General features: G+C 52.2%; 1 protein-coding gene across 2 annotated transcripts; it reads left to right on the plus strand.

The window, feature by feature from the left end:
- Positions 1-3,490: 3,490 nt before the first annotated feature.
- On the plus strand, positions 3,491-20,064 carry DCP1B (decapping mRNA 1B). Of its 2 annotated transcripts, none has more exons than XM_073544130.1 (9): positions 3,491-3,763; positions 10,288-10,328; positions 10,905-11,032; positions 13,507-13,573; positions 13,964-14,096; positions 14,325-14,441; positions 14,549-15,235; positions 15,316-15,540; positions 15,822-20,064. In XM_073544130.1, exons 1-9 carry the CDS (start codon positions 3,617-3,619, stop codon positions 15,900-15,902), a joined length of 1,626 nt encoding a protein of 541 aa, XP_073400231.1. In that variant the 5' UTR covers positions 3,491-3,616; the 3' UTR covers positions 15,903-20,064. The 2 variants fall into 2 exon arrangements, with proteins under 2 accessions (XP_073400231.1, XP_073400232.1); XM_073544131.1 differs by having other exon boundaries at positions 3,493-3,763; positions 14,325-14,432.
- The last annotated feature ends 1,824 nt before the right edge of the window (positions 20,065-21,888 follow it).

Here is a 21,888-nt window from a genome sequence, read left to right on the forward strand (position 1 = left end):
GCACGCAATGTATAGAGTGCACATATTGATTTCTAGCTGTACTTTAAAATGAGACATTTAGCAAACAAATGATCAATTCTTTGAGCCGCCCCGCCACGGCATTCTTGGTTATGCCCGCCATTCTGTCTTTATTGTGATTGATCTAGGCCGTTGTGCACACATACTGCAGCCCTCCCCTCCCCCATAGGCTCTACTTAATTATGCACCTGGGTCTGTCTCACGCTTCTTCCATGGTTGCTGGTTTGGCAGTGTGGAGGTCAGATCTGAAATGTCCGCCCCTCTGGCGCCACGGGAGTGATTCAGAAATGCTTCAGGGTCTATACCCAAGTAAGTGTTTTTTTCACGTTTTTTAAGCGTTTTTCCCAGCAAAAACGCTTCAAAGGCGCATACAAGGAGCATCCCATTCTTTTGAATGAATTATGCAATTTTTGTGCACATGATGTGTCTTTTTCAGCGAAAAAAACGCATTGCGGTAAAAAACGCAGCATGTTCATTAATTTTGTGGAAATATCCACATTTCTAGCTATATTCTATGAGCAGGAGGATGCTCCTGTAAAAAACGCATAAAAAAGCGCAAAAATCGCACAAAAAAATGCACGTTTTTCCTGGGAAGAGTCCGTTTTTTTCTGCATACGTGGGTACATAGCCTCAGGTACGTTTGCATTTTATACAGTCTTGTGTTGTGAACTCTCTTGATCTGACTTCTGAGTCGGGGCTCCCTCTGGTGGTTACTGCGGGTAGTGGAGCTGGCCGGGTTGATAGAAGTCTGCTGATATAGTCGGGGAGAGGTCGTGAGACCTGTGTTTTTGTACATCAGATATGTTGGATTTTTTAGGGTTTTTGTGTGATTGCAGACAGTGTCTTTCCTTTCTTGTCCTATCTAGACAGTTTGGGCCCTGTCGTTTGCTCAGTCTATTTTCTGCCGGCGTTTGTGTCTCATCTTGTCTCACTGACAATATATGTTTGGGGGCTATCTATTCCTTTGGGGTTCTACTCCGGGGCAGTTTAGATTTCCCCTTTCTTGCTTTAGGCCTAGTTAATTCTCCGGCTGTGCTGAGGCGTCTAGGGCATCGTAGGTACGTCCCATGGCTACTGCTAGTTGTGTTGTTAGGATTAGGGGTGTCAGGAACACCGCACTACATTTGCTCACTGAGCCAGTGCGCGTGTCCTGAGTACAGAAACAGTGCTAAAGATACCTGTGGAGCGGGCAGCAGCGGTGACAATGCGTGCTTCAAACTATCGGTGTCAGGGTCCAGTCAGCGCCGGAAAGTAAAGAGGCACAGGACCTGCGGACACTGAAGTCAGTAGGCTGGCACAGGACCTATGGTCAGGTGACTGCAAGGGGGCGGGGCTTAGCGTCCTGCTTTCAGAGATGACAGGACACCATACTACAACTCAGAGTCAGGCAAAACGGAGGTCACAACAGTACGGGCAAACGAGGCACAGGAGGGACAAACAGACGGGAGGTCAGACAAAGCCAAAGGTCATACACAAGAGGGCGACGTGGTACCAAGGGGACGAGCAGAGAGAAGTCGGGTCACAAGCAGAGAGTCATACACGAGAGGTAGCGCAGTACAAGAGGGGCAGGCCGAACTCGTAACAGGGACAGAACCAGATCACAACCGAACAAGCAAGCAAGATATCAGGCACAAGGCACACGTACGCACGAGGTCAACTAACTCAGCCGAGGGCAGGAGTATAACTGACACCGGACCCAGGTCCAGTGAGCACTAAATAGCCTCCTGCTGCCAGAGAGAGGCGGAACAATTAACCCCCAGTCTAACCAGGACGGGTCAAAGCGAAATCCCGTCCTGGATCATGACAAGGGGTCTGCAATCCGCTCAGTGACCAACCTCTCTGGTTTCCTGGTGGCCCAGCCTATTCCTGCCATCCTCCTCGGTGACCTGTTCATAACAGTCTTGCTTTTAATACATTTAGGAGGCTGTAATGGCACAGCGAATATAAAAAGCGTGACGGGGCGGCTCAAAGAATTGATCAAATGTTTGCTAAAAGTCTCATTTTAAAGTACAGTTAGAAACTAATATGTGCATGTGCACTCTACACATTGCGTGCTGACCATAGGCAGCGATGGCTTCTTGGCTTTTTTACCTGTATACAGGGGGCTGGTCTGGGGTCTGTATACAGGGGGCTGGTCTAGGGTCTTATGCTGGGGGTCTGTATACAGGGGGCTGGTCTGGGGTCTGTATACAGGGGGCTGGTCTAGGGTCTTATGCTGGGGGTCTGTATACAGGGGGCTGGTCTGGGGTCTGTATACAGGGGGCTGGTCTGGGGTCTGTATACAGGGGGCTGGTCTGGGGTCTGTATACAGGGGGCTGGTCTGGGGTCTGTCTATAGGGGGTCTGGTCTAGGGTCTTATGCTGGGGGTCTGTATACAGGAGTCTGGTCTGGGGTCTGTATACAGGAGTCTGGTCTGGGGTCTGTATACAGGAGTCTGGTCTGGGGTCTGTATACAGGAGTCTGGTCTGGGGTCTGTATACAGGAGTCTGGTCTGGGGTCTGTCTATAGGGGGTCTGGTATAAGGTCTTATGCTGGGGGTCTGTATACAGGGGGCTGGTCTGGGGTCTGTATGCAGGAGTCTGGTCTGGGGTCTGTCTATAGGGGGTCTGGTATAGGGTCTTATGCTGGGGGTCTGTATACAGGGGGCTGGTCTGGGGTCTGTATACAGGGGGCTGGTCTGGGGTCTGTCTATAGGGGGTCTGGTCTAGGGTCTTATGCTGGGGGTCTGTATACAGGAGTCTGGTCTGGGGTCTGTATACAGGAGTCTGGTCTGGGGTCTGTATACAGGAGTCTGGTCTGGGGTCTGTATACAGGAGTCTGGTCTGGGGTCTGTATACAGGGGGCTGGTCTGGGGTCTGTATACAGGAGTCTGGTCTGGGGTCTGTCTATAGGGGGTCTGGTATAGGGTCTTATGCTGGGGGTCTGTATACAGGGGGCTGGTCTGGGGTCTGTATACAGGAGTCTGGTCTGGGGTCTGTCTATAGGGGGTCTGGTATAGGGTCTTATGCTGGGGGTCTGTATACAGGGGGCTGGTCTGGGGTCTGTATACAGGGGGCTGGTCTGGGGTCTGTCTATAGGGGGTCTGGTCTAGGGTCTTATGCTGGGGGTCTGTATACAGGAGTCTGGTCTGGGGTCTGTATACAGGAGTCTGGTCTGGGGTCTGTATACAGGAGTCTGGTCTGGGGTCTGTATACAGGGGGCTGGTCTGGGGTCTGTATACAGGAGTCTGGTCTGGGGTCTGTCTATAGGGGGTCTGGTATAGGGTCTTATGCTGGGGGTCTGTATACAGGGGGCTGGTCTGGGGACTGTATACAGGGGTCTGGTTTGGGGTCTGTGTATGGTGGGTCTGTATACAGGCGTCTGCGCTGTTGACTGCTATGGGCACCTGTTCCATTTCTATGCTCTAGTCTCGCTTCCTCTCCCCTGTGATCACATGACCCTGCACAGTCGGGGGCGGAGTCTTCTCCCATCTGTCCTCTGCAGCTATTCGTCCCCCTTGTGTCTATGGTAACCGGCTTCCTCGTTGCTGTGGGTGACGACGCTCGGTGAGCGGCTCCCTGCTCTGCTCGGCGCTCGCTCTGCCAGGTCTGGAGGGAACATGGCGGCGCCCGGGAGCGCTCCGCTGGGCCGAGGCTTGGACATCAGCCTGGCGGCTCTCCGGCGGCAGGACCCGTACATCCAGAGCATCGTGGACGTGGCCAGCCAGGTGGCGCTCTACACCTTCAGCCACAAGTCCAACGAGTGGGTGAGTGGCGAGGGCGGAATCCCGGGGGATAGTCAGAGACCCGAGACTCCCCTGAAATACTGTGTCACCGTGTACCCTTCCTATAGAACGCTCAGGATCCGCGCACTCCTCTCCTGAAATACTCTGTGCTGCTGTGTGACCGTGTACCCTTCCTATAGAACGCTCAGGATCAGTGCACTCCTCTCCTGAAATACTCTGTGCTGCTGTGTCACCGTGTACCCTTCCTATAGAACGCTCAGGATCAGCGCACTCCTCTCCTGAAATACTCTGTGCTGCTGTGTGACCGTGTACCCTTCCTATAGAACGCTCAGGATCAGTGCACTCCTCTCCTGAAATACTCTGTGCTGCTGTGTGACCGTGTACCCTTCCTATAGAACGCTCAGGATCAGCGCACTCCTCTCCTGAAATACTCTGTGCTGCTGTGTGACCGTGTACCCTTCCTATATAACGCTCAGGATCAGCGCACTCCTCTCCTGAAATACTCTGTGCTGCTGTGTCACCGTGTACCCTTCCTATAGAACGCTCAGGATCAGCGCACTCCTCTCCTGAAATACTCTGTGCTGCTGTGTCACCGTGTACCCTTCCTATATAACGCTCAGGATCAGCGTACTCCTCTCCTGAAATACTCTGTGCTGCTGTGTCACCGTGTACCCTTCCTATAGAACGCTCAGGATCAGCGCACTCCTCTCCTGAAATACTCTGTGCTGCTGTGTCACCGTGTACCCTTCCTATATAACGCTCAGGATCAGCGCACTCCTCTCCTGAAATACTCTGTGCTGCTGTGTGACCGTGTACCCTTCCTATATAACGCTCAGGATCAGCGTACTCCTCTCCTGAAATACTCTGTGCTGCTGTGTGACCGTGTACCCTTCCTATAGAACGCTCAGGATCAGCGCACTGCTCTCCTGAAATACTCTGTGCTGCTGTGTCACCGTGTACCCTTCCTATAGAACGCTCAGGATCGGCGCACTCCTCTCCTGAAATACTCTGTGCTGCTGTGTGACCGTGTACCCTTCCTATAGAACGCTCAGGATCAGCGCACTCCTCTCCTGAAATACTCTGTGCTGCTGTGTGACCGTGTACCCTTCCTATATAACGCTCAGGATCAGCGTACTCCTCTCCTGAAATACTCTGTGCTGCTGTGTGACCGTGTACCCTTCCTATATAACGCTCAGGATCAGCGCACTCCTCTCCTGAAATACTCTGTGCTGCTGTGTGACCGTGTACCCTTCCTATAGAACGCTCAGGATCAGCGCACTCCTCTCCTGAAATACTCTGTGCTGCTGTGTGACCGTGTACCCTTCCTATAGAACGCTCAGGATCGGCGCACTCCTCTCCTGAAATACTCTGTGCTGCTGTGTGACCGTGTACCCTTCCTATAGAACGCTCAGGATCAGCGCACTGCTCTCCTGAAATACTCTGTGCTGCTGTGTGACCGTGTACCCTTCCTATAGAACGCTCAGGATCGGTGCACTCCTCTCCTGAAATACTCTGTGCTGCTGTGTCACCGTGTACCCTTCCTATAGAACGCTCAGGATCCGCACACTCCTCTCCTGAAATACTCTGTGCTGCTGTGTGACCGTGTACCTTTCCTATAGAACGCTCAGGATCAGCGCACTCCTCTCCTGAAATACTCTGTGCTGCTGTGTGACCGTGTACCCTTCCTATAGAACGCTCAGGATCAGCGCACTCCTCTCCTGAAATACTCTGTGCTGCTGTGTCACCGTGTACCCTTCCTATAGAACGCTCAGGATCAGCACACTCCTCTCCTGAAATACTCTGTGCTGCTGTGTGACCGTGTACCCTTCCTATAGAACGCTCAGGATCAGCACACTCCTCTCCTGAAATACTCTGTGCTGCTGTGTGACCGTGTACCCTTCCTATAGAACGCTCAGGATCGGCGCACTCCTCTCCTGAAATACTCTGTGCTGCTGTGTCACCGTGTACCCTTCCTATAGAACGCTCAGGATCAGCACACTCCTCTCCTGAAATACTCTGTGCTGCTGTGTCACCGTGTACCCTTCCTATAGAACGCTCAGGATCGGCGCACTCCTCTCCTGAAATACTCTGTGCTGCTGTGTGACCGTGTACCCTTCCTATAGAACGCTCAGGATCGGTGCACTCCTCTCCTGAAATACTCTGTGCTGCTGTGTCACCGTGTACCCTTCCTATAGAACGCTCAGGATCCGCGCACTCCTCTCCTGAAATACTCTGTGCTGCTGTGTGACCGTGTACCTTTCCTATAGAACGCTCAGGATCAGCGCACTCCTCTCCTGAAATACTCTGTGCTGCTGTGTGACCGTGTACCCTTCCTATAGAACGCTCAGGATCGGCGCACTCCTCTCCTGAAATACTCTGTGCTGCTGTGTGACCGTGTACCCTTCCTATAGAACGCTAAGGATCGGCGCACTCCTCTCCTGAAATACTCTGTGCTGCTGTGTGACCGTGTACCCTTCCTATAGAACGCTCAGGATCGGCGCACTCCTCTCCTGAAATACTCTGTGCTGCTGTGTGACCGTGTACCCTTCCTATAGAACACTCAGGATCGGCGCACTCCTCTCCTGAAATACTCTGTGCTGCTGTGTGACCGTGTACCCTTCCTATAGAACGCTCAGGATCGGCGCACTCCTCTCCTGAAATACTCTGTGCTGCTGTGTGACCGTGTACCCTTCCTATAGAACGCTCAGGATCGGCGCACTCCTCTCCTGAAATACTCTGTGCTGCTGTGTCACCGTGTACCCTTCCTATAGAACGCTCAGGATCGGCGCACTCCTCTCCTGAAATACTCTGTGCTGCTGTGTGACCGTGTACCCTTCCTATAGAACGCTCAGGATCGGCGCACTCCTCTCCTGAAATACTCTGTGCTGCTGTGTCACCGTGTACCCTTCCTATAGAACGCTCAGGATCAGCGCACTCCTCTCCTGAAATACTCTGTGCTGCTGTGTGAGCGTGTACCCTTCCTATAGAACGCTCAGGATCAGCGCACTCCTCTCCTGAAATACTCTGTGCTGCTGTGTCACCGTGTACCCTTCCTATAGAACGCTCAGGATCGGCGCACTCCTCTCCTGAAATACTCTGTGCTGCTGTATGACCGTGTACCCTTCCTATAGAACGCTCAGGATCAGCGCACTCCTCTCCTGAAATACTCTGTGCTGCTGTGTCACCGTGTACCCTTTCTATAGAACGTTCAGGATCCGCGCACTCTTCTCCTGAAATACTCTGTGCTGCTGTGTCACCGTGTACCCTTCCTATAGAACGCTCAGGATCAGCGCACTCCTCTCCTGAAATACTCTGTGCTGCTGTGTCACCGTGTACCCTTTCTATAGAACGCTCAGGATCAGCGCACTCCTCTCCTGAAATACTCTGTGCTGCTGTGTCACCGTGTACCCTTCCTATAGAACGCTCAGGATCAGCGCACTCCTCTCCTGAAATACTCTGTGCTGCTGTGTGAGCGTGTACCCTTCCTATAGAACGCTCAGGATCGGCGCACTCCTCTCCTGAAATACTCTGTGCTGCTGTGTGAGCGTGTAACCTTCCTATAGAACGCTCAGGATCGGCGCACTCCTCTCCTGAAATACTCTGTGCTGCTGTGTGACCGTGTACCCTTCCTATAGATCGCTCAGGATCAGCGCACTCCTCTCCTGAAATACTCTGTGCTGCTGTGTGACCGTGTACCCTTCCTATAGAACGCTCAGGATCGGCGCACTCCTCTCCTGAAATACTCTGTGCTGCTGTGTGACCGTGTACCCTTCCTATAGAACGCTCAGGATCAGCGCACTCCTCTCCTGAAATACTCTGTGCTGCTGTGTCACCGTGTACCCTTCCTATAGAATGCTCAGGATCGGCGCACTCCTCTCCTGAAATACTCTGTGCTGCTGTGTCACCGTGTACCCTTCCTATAGAACGCTCAGGATCAGCGCACTCCTCTCCTGAAATACTCTGTGCTGCTGTGTGACCGTGAACCCTTCCTATAGAACGCTCAGGATCAGCGCACTCCTCTCCTGAAATACTCTGTGCTGCTGTGTGACCGTGTACCCTTCCTATAGAACGCTCAGGATCAGCGCACTCCTCTCCTGAAATACTCTGTGCTGCTGTGTCACCGTGTACCCTTCCTATAGAACGCTCAGGATCAGCGCACTCCTCTCCTGAAATACTCTGTGCTGCTGTGTGACCGTGTACCCTTCCTATGGATCGCTCAGGATCAGCGCACTCCTCTCCTGAAATACTCTGTGCTGCTGTGTGACCGTGTACCCTTCCTATAGATCGCTCAGGATCAGCGCACTCCTCTCCTGAAATACTCTGTGCTGCTGTGTGACCGTGTACCCTTCCTATAGAACGCTCAGGATCGGCGCACTCCTCTCCTTAAATACTCTGTGCTGCTGTGTGACCGTGTACCCTTCCTATAGAACGCTCAGGATCAGCGCACTCCTCTCCTGAAATACTCTGTGCTGCTGTGTGACCGTGTACCCTTCCTATAGAACGCTCAGGATCAGCACACTCCTCTCCTGAAATACTCTGTGCTGCTGTGTGACCGTGTACCCTTCCTATAGAACGCTCAGGATCGGTGCACTCCTCTCCTGAAATACTCTGTGCTGCTGTGTCACCGTGTACCCTTCCTATAGAACGCTCAGGATCCGCGCACTCCTCTCCTGAAATACTCTGTGCTGCTTTGTGACCGTGTACCCTTCCTATAGAACGCTCAGGATCAGCGTACTCCTCTCCTGAAATACTCTGTGCTGCTGTGTGACCGTGTACCCTTCCTATAGAACGCTCAGGATCAGCGTACTCCTCTCCTGAAATACTCTGTGCTGCTGTGTGACCGTGTACCCTTCCTATAGAACGCTCAGGATCAGCACACTCCTCTCCTGAAATACTCTGTGCTGCTTTGTGACCGTGTACCCTTCCTATAGAACGCTCAGGATCGGCGCACTCCTCTCCTGAAATACTCTGTGCTGCTTTGTGACCGTGTACCCTTCCTATAGAATGCTCAGGATCGGCGCACTCCTCTCCTGAAATACTCTGTGCTGCTGTGTGACCGTGTACCCTTCCTATAGAACGCTCAGGATCAGCGCACTCCTCTCCTGAAATACTCTGTGCTGCTGTGTGACCGTGTACCCTTCCTATAGAACGCTCAGGATCGGTGCACTCCTCCTGAAATACTCTGTGCTGCTGTGTCACCGTGTACCCTTCCTATAGAACGCTCAGGATCGGCGCACTCCTCTCCTGAAATACTCTGTGCTGCTGTGTGACCGTGTACCCTTCCTATAGAACGCTCAGAATCGGCGCACTCCTCTCCTGAAATACTCTGTGCTGCTGTGTGAGCGTGTACCCTTCCTATAGAACGCTCAGGATCGGCGCACTCCTCTCCTGAAATACTCTGTGCTGCTGTGTGAGCGTGTACCCTTCCTATAGAACGCTCAGGATCGGCGCACTCCTCTCCTGAAATACTCTGTGCTGCTGTGTGACCGTGTACCCTTCCTATAGAACGCTCAGGATCGGCGCACTCCTCTCCTGAAATACTCTGTGCTGCTGTGTGACCGTGTACCCTTCCTATAGAACGATCAGGATCGGCGCACTCCTCTCCTGAAATACTCTGTGCTGCTGTGTGACCGTGTACCCTTCCTATAGAACGCTCAGAATCAGCACACTCCTCTCCTGAAATACTCTGTGCTGCTGTGTGACCGTGTACCCTTCCTATAGAACGCTCAGGATCGGCGCACTCCTCTCCTGAAATACTCTGTGCTGCTGTGTGACCGTGTACCCTTCCTATAGAACGATCAGGATCAGCGCACTCCTCTCCTGAAATACTCTGTGCTGCTGTGTCACCGTGTACCCTTCCTATAGAACGATCAGGATCAGCGCACTCCTCTCCTGAAATACTCTGTGCTGCTGTGTGACCGTGTACCCTTCCTATAGAACGCTCAGAATCAGCGCACTCCTCTCCTGAAATACTCTGTGCTGCTGTGTGACCGTGTACCCTTCCTATAGAACGATCAGGATCAGCGCACTCCTCTCCTGAAATACTCTGTGCTGCTGTGTGACCGTGTACCCTTCCTATAGAACGCTCAGGATCAGCGCACTCCTCTCCTGAAATACTCTGTGCTGCTGTGTCACCGTGTACCCTTCCTATAGAACGCTCAGGATCAGCGCACTCCTCTCCTGAAATACTCTGTGCTGCTGTGTCACCGTGTACCCTTCCTATAGAACGCTCAGGATCAGCGCACTCCTCTCCTGAAATACTCTGTGCTGCTGTAACGCTCAGTCTGTGACTGCCCTCAGGATGCAGCAGAGGATTGATCTCTGAGCGCCCCCTGCTGGTCGCTCCTATAATAGAGCATTGGCTGCCCTCTGGTCTCCACACTGGAGATGACTGATTATGGGGTCTGGGGGGCTTTACCCTTCTTATCGCTCATCCCACATTACAGTCAGTCTCTCCTCAGCCGGAAGTGGCAGATAACAGAGAGCAGTAGTCTGTGTTTAACCATTTCTTGCCTCTGATGTCCCTTTTTTTTCTTATGTTGCAGGAGAAGACGGACGTGGAGGGGACGCTGTTCGTGTACACGAGGTGAGCGGCAGGGGAGGTCCGTGTCACCCAGATGCTAAAGACCTGTCCTGATGCGACTCACAGCTGAGGGTTTGTTACAGATGTGTCCAGTCTGGACCATCCTCTGTGACTGATGTTTCCTGCTCTGATACATTGTAACAAACCGTCCGGACAGGAGAGCTGTGTTTGGTGTGATCCTCGCACCCCCTCCTGGCTCTCTGTGTATGGGGTCTGCTGTTAGTGCAGGTGTTGCTGAGGGTCTTCTCACTGCGATCCGTCTCCCGTGCCTGGGGGGAGGGTGTGAGGTGAGTGTCAGATATGAGAAGTATTCTCCACTCCCATCCAAAGCTGCATTTACAAGCCTGCATCATGTAATCAGCTCGTGAAAATGGTCGGGGTCCTTGGAGCAGCCTTGGATGGGGGGGATTAGTGGGAGCCCCATTACTGAGATGCCAGATATTGAGAACGGCATCTGGGGAGTCACACAGCCGGATCTGAGTCATCTCTGATCTCTGTCACTGCTGCAGCGAATGTGTTCTTATTGGACATTTCTCTCCTGTCCGTCTGTCCACCCCCCCCCCCCCCCCCCTCCCACAGATCTGCGTCCCCCCAACACGGCTTCACTATCATGAACCGTCTGAGCATGGAGAACCGCACTGAACCCATCACTAAGGACCTGGAGTTCCAGCTGCAAGATCCCTTCCTGCTGTACAGAAACGCCAGATGTGAGTATGATGAACACCGCCGCTCACTGCCGCATTCATAGTTCTGCTCTCCATGTTGTGGTTCCAGAGTCAAAACCAAAGCTGCATTCACAATTCTGCTCTCTCTGTGGTGGTGTACTACAGTCGCAGCCAGAGCTGCAATCACAGTTCTGTCCTGGTAAACGTGTTGCTAACAGTTTAGCTGAATTCTTGCGTTGTGTGCTCTACGTTTATTTACTCCAGTCACATCCAGAGCTGCATTGACAGTTCTGCTCTCGCTGTGCTAGTGTTCTTTAGTCACATCCAGAGCTGCAATCACAGTTCTGTGGCGGTAATGGCATTGCTAACAGTTTGGCTGACCCCTCCAACTCTCTGCGCCTCCTCTGCCTAGTAGCGATAACTATGGATATGGCGGTGATTCCCTCCAGAGCTGTGTGCGGAGCGTTGCCTGTCTCCACACTGTATACGCCTCTATGCTGGTGACTGCCCCAAATCCTGGCCCAGGCGGTGAGGTGGGAGGGAGCGCGGACGTCCGGCATCTGCTATAATCAGGACAGGTTTCCATTCATTGACTGCAGCAGAGGTGATTTCACACTTCATACATTCTTCGTGCAGGATTTTGTTTCCAGCTCCGGGCGCCCCCGGGAGACAGACACCCACTGACAGCAGCGGAGCAGCCCCTAGCATTGCGCGAGCAGCTGCCTCTGTAATTACTGAGAGCAGGGTATAAATATAGGGGAGACGCCTGCCCCCCCTAGCGCCACGTACGGCCTGGCAGAGCGGCGCCATGTCCACCGCGCATCTCATCCCATCGTATTCTGCGTCCGTCTGGTCAGAGCGACCTGTGAACCCTGAACGCGTCCCTACACACGAGCCGCTATATGACGACCCGCGGGTTCACCCAGTCCTGTGTTTCCTGGTCGCCTCCGCTGCGCTGCTATTTGCATGTAATTGCTGCCTTCAGTGACAGCGCAGAATCGGATCGCCGGAGACGGAGGACGTGCTGGGGAGCGCAGCACAGTCACCGGGGCAGGAGGCTCGCGTCTTATTAATAGTGTATAATTACTGCGTGTCAGGAGACGACGGGGGCAGTGATCCTGCCATAGAGTGTGGGGGATTCACTCCCAGATATCAGACCTAGAGCTGTCCTCCAGCTGCCATAACAGCACTGACACATACTGACCCCCAGAGCTGCACTCACTATTCTGCCTGCACACTCACTATACCGGTGCTCTGTTTATAATTTGTCTCCCGTGGTGTGACGGCCTCTTACCTCCCGGAGGAACGTGGACATACTCCATCTCCGTCTCGGTGACCACATTCCCCTTCCAGTAGACGCTGGGCCGGCGGGCCACATCCTTGGCCATCGGCCGGTAGGAGGCCGTAGCCTGACGTATGAAGGAATGGAACATCTTGCCACTCTGAGTTGAGCAGATAGAGCAGGATTCAGTGCAGCGCTGCCGGACACAACATACTGAGGAAATGTGAAGTCCGGAGCCCCCGCAGACCGGTCGACCTTATTCTCCCCCCGCAGTTCTTCGCCTCCCCTGTGCCTTGTCGCCTCCCTCGCTCCTGTCCTGTGCAGAGTAACTGATTGGGAGCTGCGCAGAGATCGGCTGTCAGTGAGACTCTTCTCACAGTCATGAGGGGCTCTGCTTCTCGTCACTGACACCGCTGTCCTGATATGGGGGCACTGATAGCTTCGGGGGAGCAAGGGGCACGACTCGCAGCACCAGAGACCGTGTGCTGTTACACTCCAGTCACATCAAGAGCTGCGTTCAGTGCAGGGGCAAGGCGCTATCCAGTAAGGGGCTTTTTCTCCAGCAGCTTATGTCACATCCAGAGCTGCGCTCACAATTCTGCTGCTGGTTCTTGTGTGGCACGTGCAGAGAGTTGAGTGTGCGTCGCCTCCGCTACATGCGGACATAGCGCCGCGGCGGGTCTGACGTTCGGCTGTGGCTGAGGTCACAGCTTCTTCCGTTTTTTCCGTGTTGTGTTCCTGCTCGTTATCCGAGTGCAGATGTAGTCGGTGCCACCCTGAGTGCGCGGAGATGGAGCAGAGAGGTTTGGCATCGGGTCAGGGGTGCTGTTCTGATGGAAAAACACAAGGCGTGATAGCGGGAGGCCAAGTCCAGGACCCTGCTGGCGGCGGACCAGGAGATGGGGCGGGCTGGGACTTGTGGTGCTACATCAGCTTCTTGGCAGATGGAAGATGAGCTAATGGGGCATAACTCTGCAAAAGACCCTGCTGGAGCAGGACATGCTGAGACCTGTAGTGATATACACAGCAGTAGTATGATGAGAGTTGTAGTAGCCCGATCCTCAGTGGAGATCTTTTTTGGGCTGTGGCTTAACACAGTTGCTCTTCTCCAAAGTCATGGCAGGTGCACCCCAAACTGCCCGGCACCCCCTTCCTCTTCCGGTGACTTTCGGGCGCCCCCTTCCCACCCGGTGTCCGCTGTTTGGTGACTGACCTTTCTTTCCTTTTCTTGCAGTTCTCATTTACGGGATCTGGTTCTACAGTAAGGAGGAATGCCAGCGAATCGCAGAACTTATGAAAAAGTAAGAAGCGTCCCTCCGACACAGACGTTGCAGTGTGCTCACATCACGTGTACCCTGGTAGTGTGCCCCGGTGTAGACCTCCAGCGTGTGCAGTGCTATATACCTCCTGGTGTCAGCAGTGCCCCCTGCTGGACGCAGAGCGCTGTTCAGTGTTTGGGGCCGAGCCCTTTTTGATATTTTGCTTTGGGAAAGGTTTTATTTTCCTCTTCCTGGGCTCGATATTCGGGTGTCAAACCTTCTGTATAACTGGACACGTACGTTATTAATTACAGGTGAATTAGGAAAAATTAGGCGACCGCTCAGAGGAAGAGCCAGGACGAGGGCAGCGGGGGTCTGATTGCCCCCTGATTAGTCACGGCCCAGCAGGTAGTAACCAGCGCCGCTGTTCAGTTTCACCCAGCAGGAGCAGCTGAAGGCACAGCACTCGGCCAATGTCGGGGGGTCTCCGATGAACCTTCACTCGGAGGGGAAGGAAGTGGATATCCTGCAGATGCTGAACAAGGCCAAGGACGAGTACACCAAGGTGGGTGCAGGACCGAAGGGTTAATAAAGGAGCACTGCGGGGTGTTGGAGGGGTAATCGGCTCGTGCTCCAGCGCCGATCCCCCCCACAATGACCTGGGAGACTGCAGCTCAGGGGGGACATGTTCTCCGTGTGCTCCACATGGGTGGGTCACATCTGCGGCTCGTTGAGCCCCTTTAGTCGGCCGCTTTCGTTGGTCCTCACTGCTCATTTCTCTCCCTCGTTACAGTGTAAACCGTGCTCAGAGCCCAAGATGATGACCGGCTCGTCCGCCATCCACAGCAACCCGCACCTCATCAAGCCCATCGCCGTCAAGCCCAGCGACACGGCCCCCCAGGTGAGCAAGGTGAGGCGTCCCGCGGGTCTGAGGGCGTCCTCTAGTCACATCCCGAGCTGCCGTCACCTGCATTGTGGGAGATGTAATCTGTGTCTCACTGCCTCTCGCTTCTTCAGCCGCTACAGCATCTATCGCTGACCACACTCTTCGGGAAAGTGGAAAAGAACCCTGCGGAAAGTGCGGATCGGAAGGAGTCGGTGCGTCAGACGGTGGTGCGCTCCTTGTCCTACGAGGAGCCGGCGCGGGGCAGCGACATCGGGGACGAGCAGCTGTGTCCGGCCATCCAGAAGCTGCTAGTGCGAGGGGCCGATCTGCAGCCCGTCTCTGAAGTTTCAGAAAACCAGCACAACGGCGCCTCAATCCCCCCAGGAGACGTCTTCAGTGGCCTCTTCCTACCGCTAGAAGACCCCGCCCCCTTGTCTGGCCCAGACCACGTGTGCGGGGGGGACTACCTTCTGCAGAAACTGCATGGTTCACATACTTTCATGCCCCCTCTGGATCGGGGACCCCCGGCTCTGGCACAGTGCGCATCGCAGAAAGTCCCGGGGGCCGCACCCCTCAATTATTATGACACCTCTCAGTCAAACCAAAGGACTCCTGCGACCACAGCCCCCGCACCTCCGTCCACAGGGGGCGTCTCTCCCCAGGAATTTCTCCAAAAATTGAGTCTAGCGCATCAGGAGCAACAACTGAACCCCAAGCCGACCCTGGCCGCCAGATTCCCAGTCATTACCCAGAGTGCACCAACTCCACTGTGGGCCGAGAACGTGGCCTTGGGGGAGAAAGGCAACCCGCTGCTGCAGGTAGTGACCACTGGGCGGCACTCTCCGGTGTCCACATCAGTGACGCTTCTAACCCCTTACTGTTTGTGTGCTCCCTGCAGGTGATCTCCCCGCAGAGGATCCCCGCCACCGTGTCCCCGGCGTCGCTTCTCCTGTCTCCTGCCGTCTTTACACAGTCCAGTGACGCCAAGAACGCCCCTCCGCCTGCTAACGAAGCGGCTGCATCTAGCCTGCTGCTCCCGCGATCAGTGCAGGACGTCCCCGGTGTCCAGTGCAGCGTCCTCACCAAGAGCCAACTCCAGAGGGCCCTGCTACACCTCATCCAGGTAAGACCTGGTGTTTAGGGGGGGGTCCCTGTGCCCTGATCCATATCTGGACCCCCGACATATAGCTTAGCCCTACCATTCCCAGGTGGGTGGTCTCGAGCAGAGCACATCCACCAGTCCTAAGCTGGCACGTAGGTGGCACACTGCCACCTGCAGGATCACAGCTGTATTGCACAGCTGTTGGGATCGGAGTTGTACAAGTCGGGGTCCAGTCCTGAGCATCGGGGGCTCATACTTTCGTCTGTGCTCCATCTTTATTCTCTCCCTTCTTCCCTTCACAGAACGACGAGACGTTTTTGAACACGATCTATGAGGCGTACCTCTCCGTCCTGAACAGAGGGGGCGCCGGCAGGAAGTTCTGACACATTGCTATGGAGGACAGTCGCAGACAGGCACTGACCACGCACTCATCATCTTCCCATCTTGTATATTTTCCCCAGTCCCTGCAGGTTTATGGGGCCCGCATGCAGCTGATGGCCAATCATTTACACATTCTGATATATTTTTTTTTAACTGTTAAATATTTCTGTGCTGAGATTTTAGATGTAGATATTTTTTTTTTTTATACAAATCTTCTATTTTTCTCAGAGATCCTACATTTTATGTAAATGGGTTTATTTTATGGAGCAGCGGAAAAATGCAAATCGTGAGCCTAAAGGAAAGCAATTTTGATAGTGGCCACCAGATGGCGCCAGGAGAATAGGAATGTTCTACAAGCCACAGAAGAGCGCGAGAGTAATGGCTGATAACGGAGTAATACCGTATTTTCCGGGCTATAAGACGCACCCCAGGTTTAGACAGCAGAAAATAGGAAAAACATTTTTCCTGTTAGTGAAATCTTCCCTGCGGAGTAAAATGCCGGCGGCATTGTCACTAATGTTAAAGTGCACCTGTCAGCTGCTTTGGCCGCTATAAGATGCGTCGTCCGCCTTCAGGGCTGATATACACCATTCTATAATGCTGTAGATAAGCCCCTGATCCCACCTGCAAGACAAGAAAAATAAGTTTTCTTTACTCACCCGGGGGGCGGTGCGGTCCGGTGGGTGTCGCAGGTCCGGCGCCTCCTTCCATCTTCTTGTGATGCCGCCCTCCTGCTTGATTCATGCCTCCCCGGCATCGCGCTCCTGCGCAGGCATACTTATCTGCAGTGCGCAGGTGCTGGGCCTCTCTGACCTTTCTCGGCACCTGCGCACTGCAGTACTTTGCTCTGCCCTCAGCAGTGGGGGGGTTTCCACTGTTTGGGCACATCAGGAGCTCTCCAAACGCAACATGGCGTCTGATCTCAATTCCAGCCAATTCTGCGTTGAAAAAGTCAAACGGTGCTCCTTCCATTACCCCCACATATGGGGTATCAGCCGACTCAGGACAAACTGCACACCAACTTTTGGGGTCCAATTTCTCCTGTTACCCGTGGGAAAATAAAATAAAATTGGGGACTAAAAGATCATGTTTGTGGAAAAAATGACTTTTTTTATTTTTACGCCTGGGCGTTGTAAACTTCTGTGAAGCCCTTGGGGGTTCAAAGTGCTCACCACACATCTAGATAAGTTCCTTGGGGGCTCTAGTTTCCAAAATGGGGTCACTTGTGGGGGTTTTTTACTGTTTTGGCACATCAGGGGCTCTCCAAACTGAACATGGCACCCAATCTCAATTCCAGCCAATTTTGCGTCAAACGGCGCTCCTTCCCTTCCGAGCTCTACCATGCGCCCAAACAATGGTTCCCCCCCCCCCCCCCCACATGTGGGGTATCTGTGTACTCGGGACAAATTGCACAATAACTTTTTGGGGTGCTGTTTCCTTTGGGAAAATAAAAATTGGGGGTGAAAAGATCATTTTTGTGTAAAAAAAATTATTTTTTTAATTGTACGGCTGTACGTTATAAACTTCGGTGAAGCCCTTGGGGGTTCAAAGTTCTCACCACACATCTAGATAAGTTCCTTGGGGGGTCTAGTTTCCAAAATGGAGTCACTTGTGGGGGGTTTCTACTGTTTAGGCACATCAGGGGCTCTCCAAACGTGACACGGCGTCCGATCCAATTCCAGCCAATTTTGTGTTGATAAAGTCAAACGGCGCTCCTTCCCTTCTGAGCTCTGCCATGCGCCCAAACAGTGGTTTACCCCATGTATCAGGTATCAGCGTACTCAGGACAAATTGCACAATAACTTTTATGGTCCAATTTCTCCTGTTATTCTTGGTAAAATTAAAAAAATTGGACCTGAAGTAATTTTTTTTGTGAAAAAAAAGTTGTTGTTTTTTTTTTTTTTTTTAAACATTCAAAAAATTCCTATGATGCACCGGAAGGGTTAATAAACTTCTTGAATGTGGTTTTGAGCACCTTGAGGGGTGCAGTTTTTAGGAAATACCCAACAGTGACACCATTCTATCATATAGAGCCCTCAATGTGGCTTCAAATGTGATGTGGTCCCTAAAAATAAAATGGTGTTGCAAAAATGAGAAATCGCTGGTCAACTTTTAACCCTTATAACTTCCTAACAAAAAAAAAATTTGGGTTCCCGAATTGTGCTGATGTAAAGTAAACATGTGGGAAATGTTATTTATTAAGTATTTTGTGTGCCGTATCTCTGTGATTTAAGGGCATAAAAATTCAAAGTTGGAAAATTGCGAAATTTTCAACATTTTTGCCAAATTTCCATTTTTTTTTCACAAATAAATGCAAGTTATATGAATGAAATTTTACCACTAACATGAAGTACAATATGTCACGAGAAAACAATGTCAGAATCACCGGGATCCATGGAAGCTCCAGAGTTATTACCTCAAACAGGGACAGTGGTCAGAATTGTAAAAATTGGCCTGGTCATGAACGTGCAAACAACCCTTGGGGGTTAAGGGGTTAATTACATTTTGCATCGAGCTCATAGTTGACGGCCCTGTCCGCGACCGACAAGCGAGCCGGCCAATGAGCGGTTACGAACCTTTCTCTCTCTACAACTTCTGCTGTGACTTAATGTCGTCAGTTCGGGTTTTTTTTTTGCATTCATTCTTGCAATATAAAACAAAGTAGAATATATAAGGGAGGGAGGGGCAGCAGCAGCCAGGGGGCAGCCGGGGGAAAGAGGGACAGCAGCAGCCAGGGGTCAGCCGGGGGAAAGCGGAAGACAATAATATATCTTTATATAGTGCCAACATATTAACGGGGAGGCCAATTAATAGAGCGTTGCAGTAGTCCAGGCGGGAGTGGATCAGGGCTACAGTGAGGGTTTTTGTTGTTTCCATGGTGAGAAAAGGGCGGATTCTAGAGATGTTCTTTCGGTGTAAGCGGCAAGAGTGGGCAAGAGATTGTATATGGGATGTGAAGGAGAGATTGGTGGCAAACATAACACCCAGACAGCGCGCCTGCTGCCGGGGTGTTATTGTGGTACCACCCACAGAGAGGGAAATGTCAGATTTAGGGAGGTTAGTAGACGGCGGGAGCGGAAGTTCAGCTTTGGAGAGGTTGAGTTTCGGATAGAGAGCGGCATGATATTGGAGACTGCGGACAGACAGTCACTGGCGTTCTGTAGTACAGCGGAGGTAAGGTCGGGGGAAGATGTGTATAGTTGTGTGTCATCAGCATAAAGATGGTACCGAAAGCCAAATCTGCTGCTGGTCTGTCCAATTGGGGCCGTGTAGAGAGAGAAAAGAAGGGGGCCAAGGACTGAGGTACCCCGACAGCAAGAGGAAGAGGAGATGAAGTGGAGCCAGAGAACAAAACACTGAAGGAGCGGTCAGAGAGATAGGAGGAGAACCAGGGGAGAGCAGTGTCCTTAATGCCTAGTGACTGGAGCCTAGAGAGGAGGAGACGGTGGTCAACAGTGTCGAAAGCTGCAGATAGGTCAAGAAGAATGAGTGGAGAGTGGTCACCGTTACGTTTTGCTGTCAGAAGGTCATTGGTCACTTTGATGAGTGCAGTTTCAGTCGAATGTAGGGGGCGGAAGCCGGACTGCGAAGGGTCTAGGAGGGAGTGAGTGGAGAGGTAACGGGTAAGGCGGGAGTAAACTAGGCGCTCCAAAAGTTGAGATGAAGGGGAGATTGGAGACTGGTCTATAGTTTGTGCAGGATGGGTCGAGAGCAGGTTTCTTTAGTAGTGGAGTAACGATGGCGTGTTTGAAGGAGGAGGGGAAAATGCCAGAGGAGAGGGAGAGATTAAAGATTGTAGTTAGGTGAGTTGTGACGACTGGAGGAGATGTGAGGGAATGAGGTCAGTAGTGCATGTGGTCGGATGAGAAGAGAGGAATCTGGAGACCTCTGTGATGGGATCAAATGTGGAGAGTGAGACAGGGGAGATGCAGGGAGGGATGGGAGTCACAGCACTTGGTGGTTGGAAGCAGATTTCCTGACGGATATTATCTGTTTTCTCTATAAAATGGGAAGATGATGACCCCGAGCACCTGAATTTAATCCATGTAGGAGTGGCCGGACGCCCCTTCCCCTTTAATCCCATTGGTCAGTGGGCGTCCCAATTAGTGCATCCCTAATGCACAGAGATATTTTTAATAAACCTTCCTGCTTTATGGCCGTGGAGTCGGAGTTTGTGTTTTTTTTGCCGCTGCTCATTGTCATCCAGATCCATTTTGTTTATTGGAAAATGGGCATCTTGGTTCACACATTGATTGTCAGAAGCGCTGACACAGCTGCAGACAGTCGTGTGACTCTGCAGGCATTAAAGGAAAACTTATAGAAACTCAAAGCCTGCCCCCTGGTGGTTGTATGCCAGGAAGCAGCTGTCTGACACCCCCCATTTGCTGCCATATCAGCGCTTGTGCGGCTGATTTTACGGTCACTGCTGGCTCCTTTTCACCCGCATGTAGATATTCCTGGCAGTCAGACACCCGCTCCCACGATATCTGGTGGAGCCAGCAGGGGTGGAGGAAGTAGCTTGCTTCTCCCCCTGCGTCCATCTCTATCACTTTATTCAATGACGTCCTGATATTCGGGAGGACGGTGGCGGTTGCTGCGTCTGGGCGTGCGGGGCCCTGGTGTGCGGGTCTTGGATGTGCGTGGTCCTGGTGTAGGAGTTCCGGGCGCAGATCTGTGCCCACCCAAGGACATGGGCGTCCCATCCCACGCCCCAGGTACTCCGGGTCCCCGTCTCCTCTCTGGAGTGATCGTCGGGTTCAGCACTTACATCAGGTCGTTCACCCGGAGCTGCTGATGGGAGGAGTAGTCCTGTGGGCCGAGGGTCAGTAATGAAGATTTATCAGTGCGGTGCGGATGTAATTGCTTCCGTCTGTTAGACACTGGAGAGACGGGTGTGTATAATTGTGTGTATGGGTATAGACTTATATACCCCGTGAACTTTTCCATATTTGTTTCACAAACAAATATAATTTATTGGGATTTTCTGTGATAACACAAAGTAATAAGTATTAGTAACATGTAAAGGAAATGATACGGGGTGTACTAATTATTGTAAAAATATAAATCTGATCATTGCGAGTTGCATTTGATCTAATTGTAGGCAGGAGGTTTAGGGCTTTTGTCCTCCTGGATGGTGACCTATGCCCCACTCTCAAGTCTTTTGCAGCCTCAAACAGCTTTTCCTCCAGGATTTTTCTGTATTTATATCCATCCATCTTCCCATCAACTCTAAGCAGCTTCCCTGCTGAAGAAAAGCCTCTTAAGCATGATGCAACCACCACCATGTGTGATGGTGGGGATGGTGTTTTCAGGGTGATGGGCAGTGTTAGCTTTCCACCACATGTGGCATTTTTCTTTTAGCCCAGAAAGTTCTACTTTGGTCTTATCTGGCCAGTGCCCCTTCCTCCACATTATCTGTGTGACCCCTACATGGGACTTCTTACGGCTTTCAAAATATGGCTTTTCTTCTTGCTACTTTCCATAGAGGTCAGATTTGTGGAATATACACTTACTATTAGTTTGTGAACAGATTCTGACACCTGAATTGTAGATCTCTGCAGCTTCTCTAGAGAGACCGTGGGCCTCTTGGCTGCTTCTCTAAGTAGTCCTCTCCTTGCTTGGGATGTCAGGTTAGGTGGACGGCCATGTCTTGGTAGGTTTGCAGTTGTGCCATACTCCTTCCATTTTTGGGGGATGGATCAGTGCTCCGTGAGATGTTCAGAGCTTGGGCTATGTTTTATAACCTAATCCTGCTGTCCTCTTCACCACCGCTGAACTGGCTGGTGGGCTCCTTGGTTTTCATGATGCTGTTTGGTCCCTCACACAAACCTCTGAGGCCTTCATAGAACAGCTGTAGTTATACCGAGAAGAGATCACACCCAGCTGGGTGCAACATGCTAATTATGGGACTTCATGGGCGATTGGTCCTTCCGTATTTTATTTAGGGACAACAGACAGCAAGAGTCTGAATACTAATGCACCTCACAA

This window comes from Dendrobates tinctorius, unplaced genomic scaffold (assembly GCF_039654945.1).
Source record: "Dendrobates tinctorius isolate UK_male_01 unplaced genomic scaffold, ASM3965494v1 ptg000136l, whole genome shotgun sequence".
NCBI classification, from domain to species: Eukaryota; Metazoa; Chordata; class Amphibia; order Anura; family Dendrobatidae; genus Dendrobates; species Dendrobates tinctorius.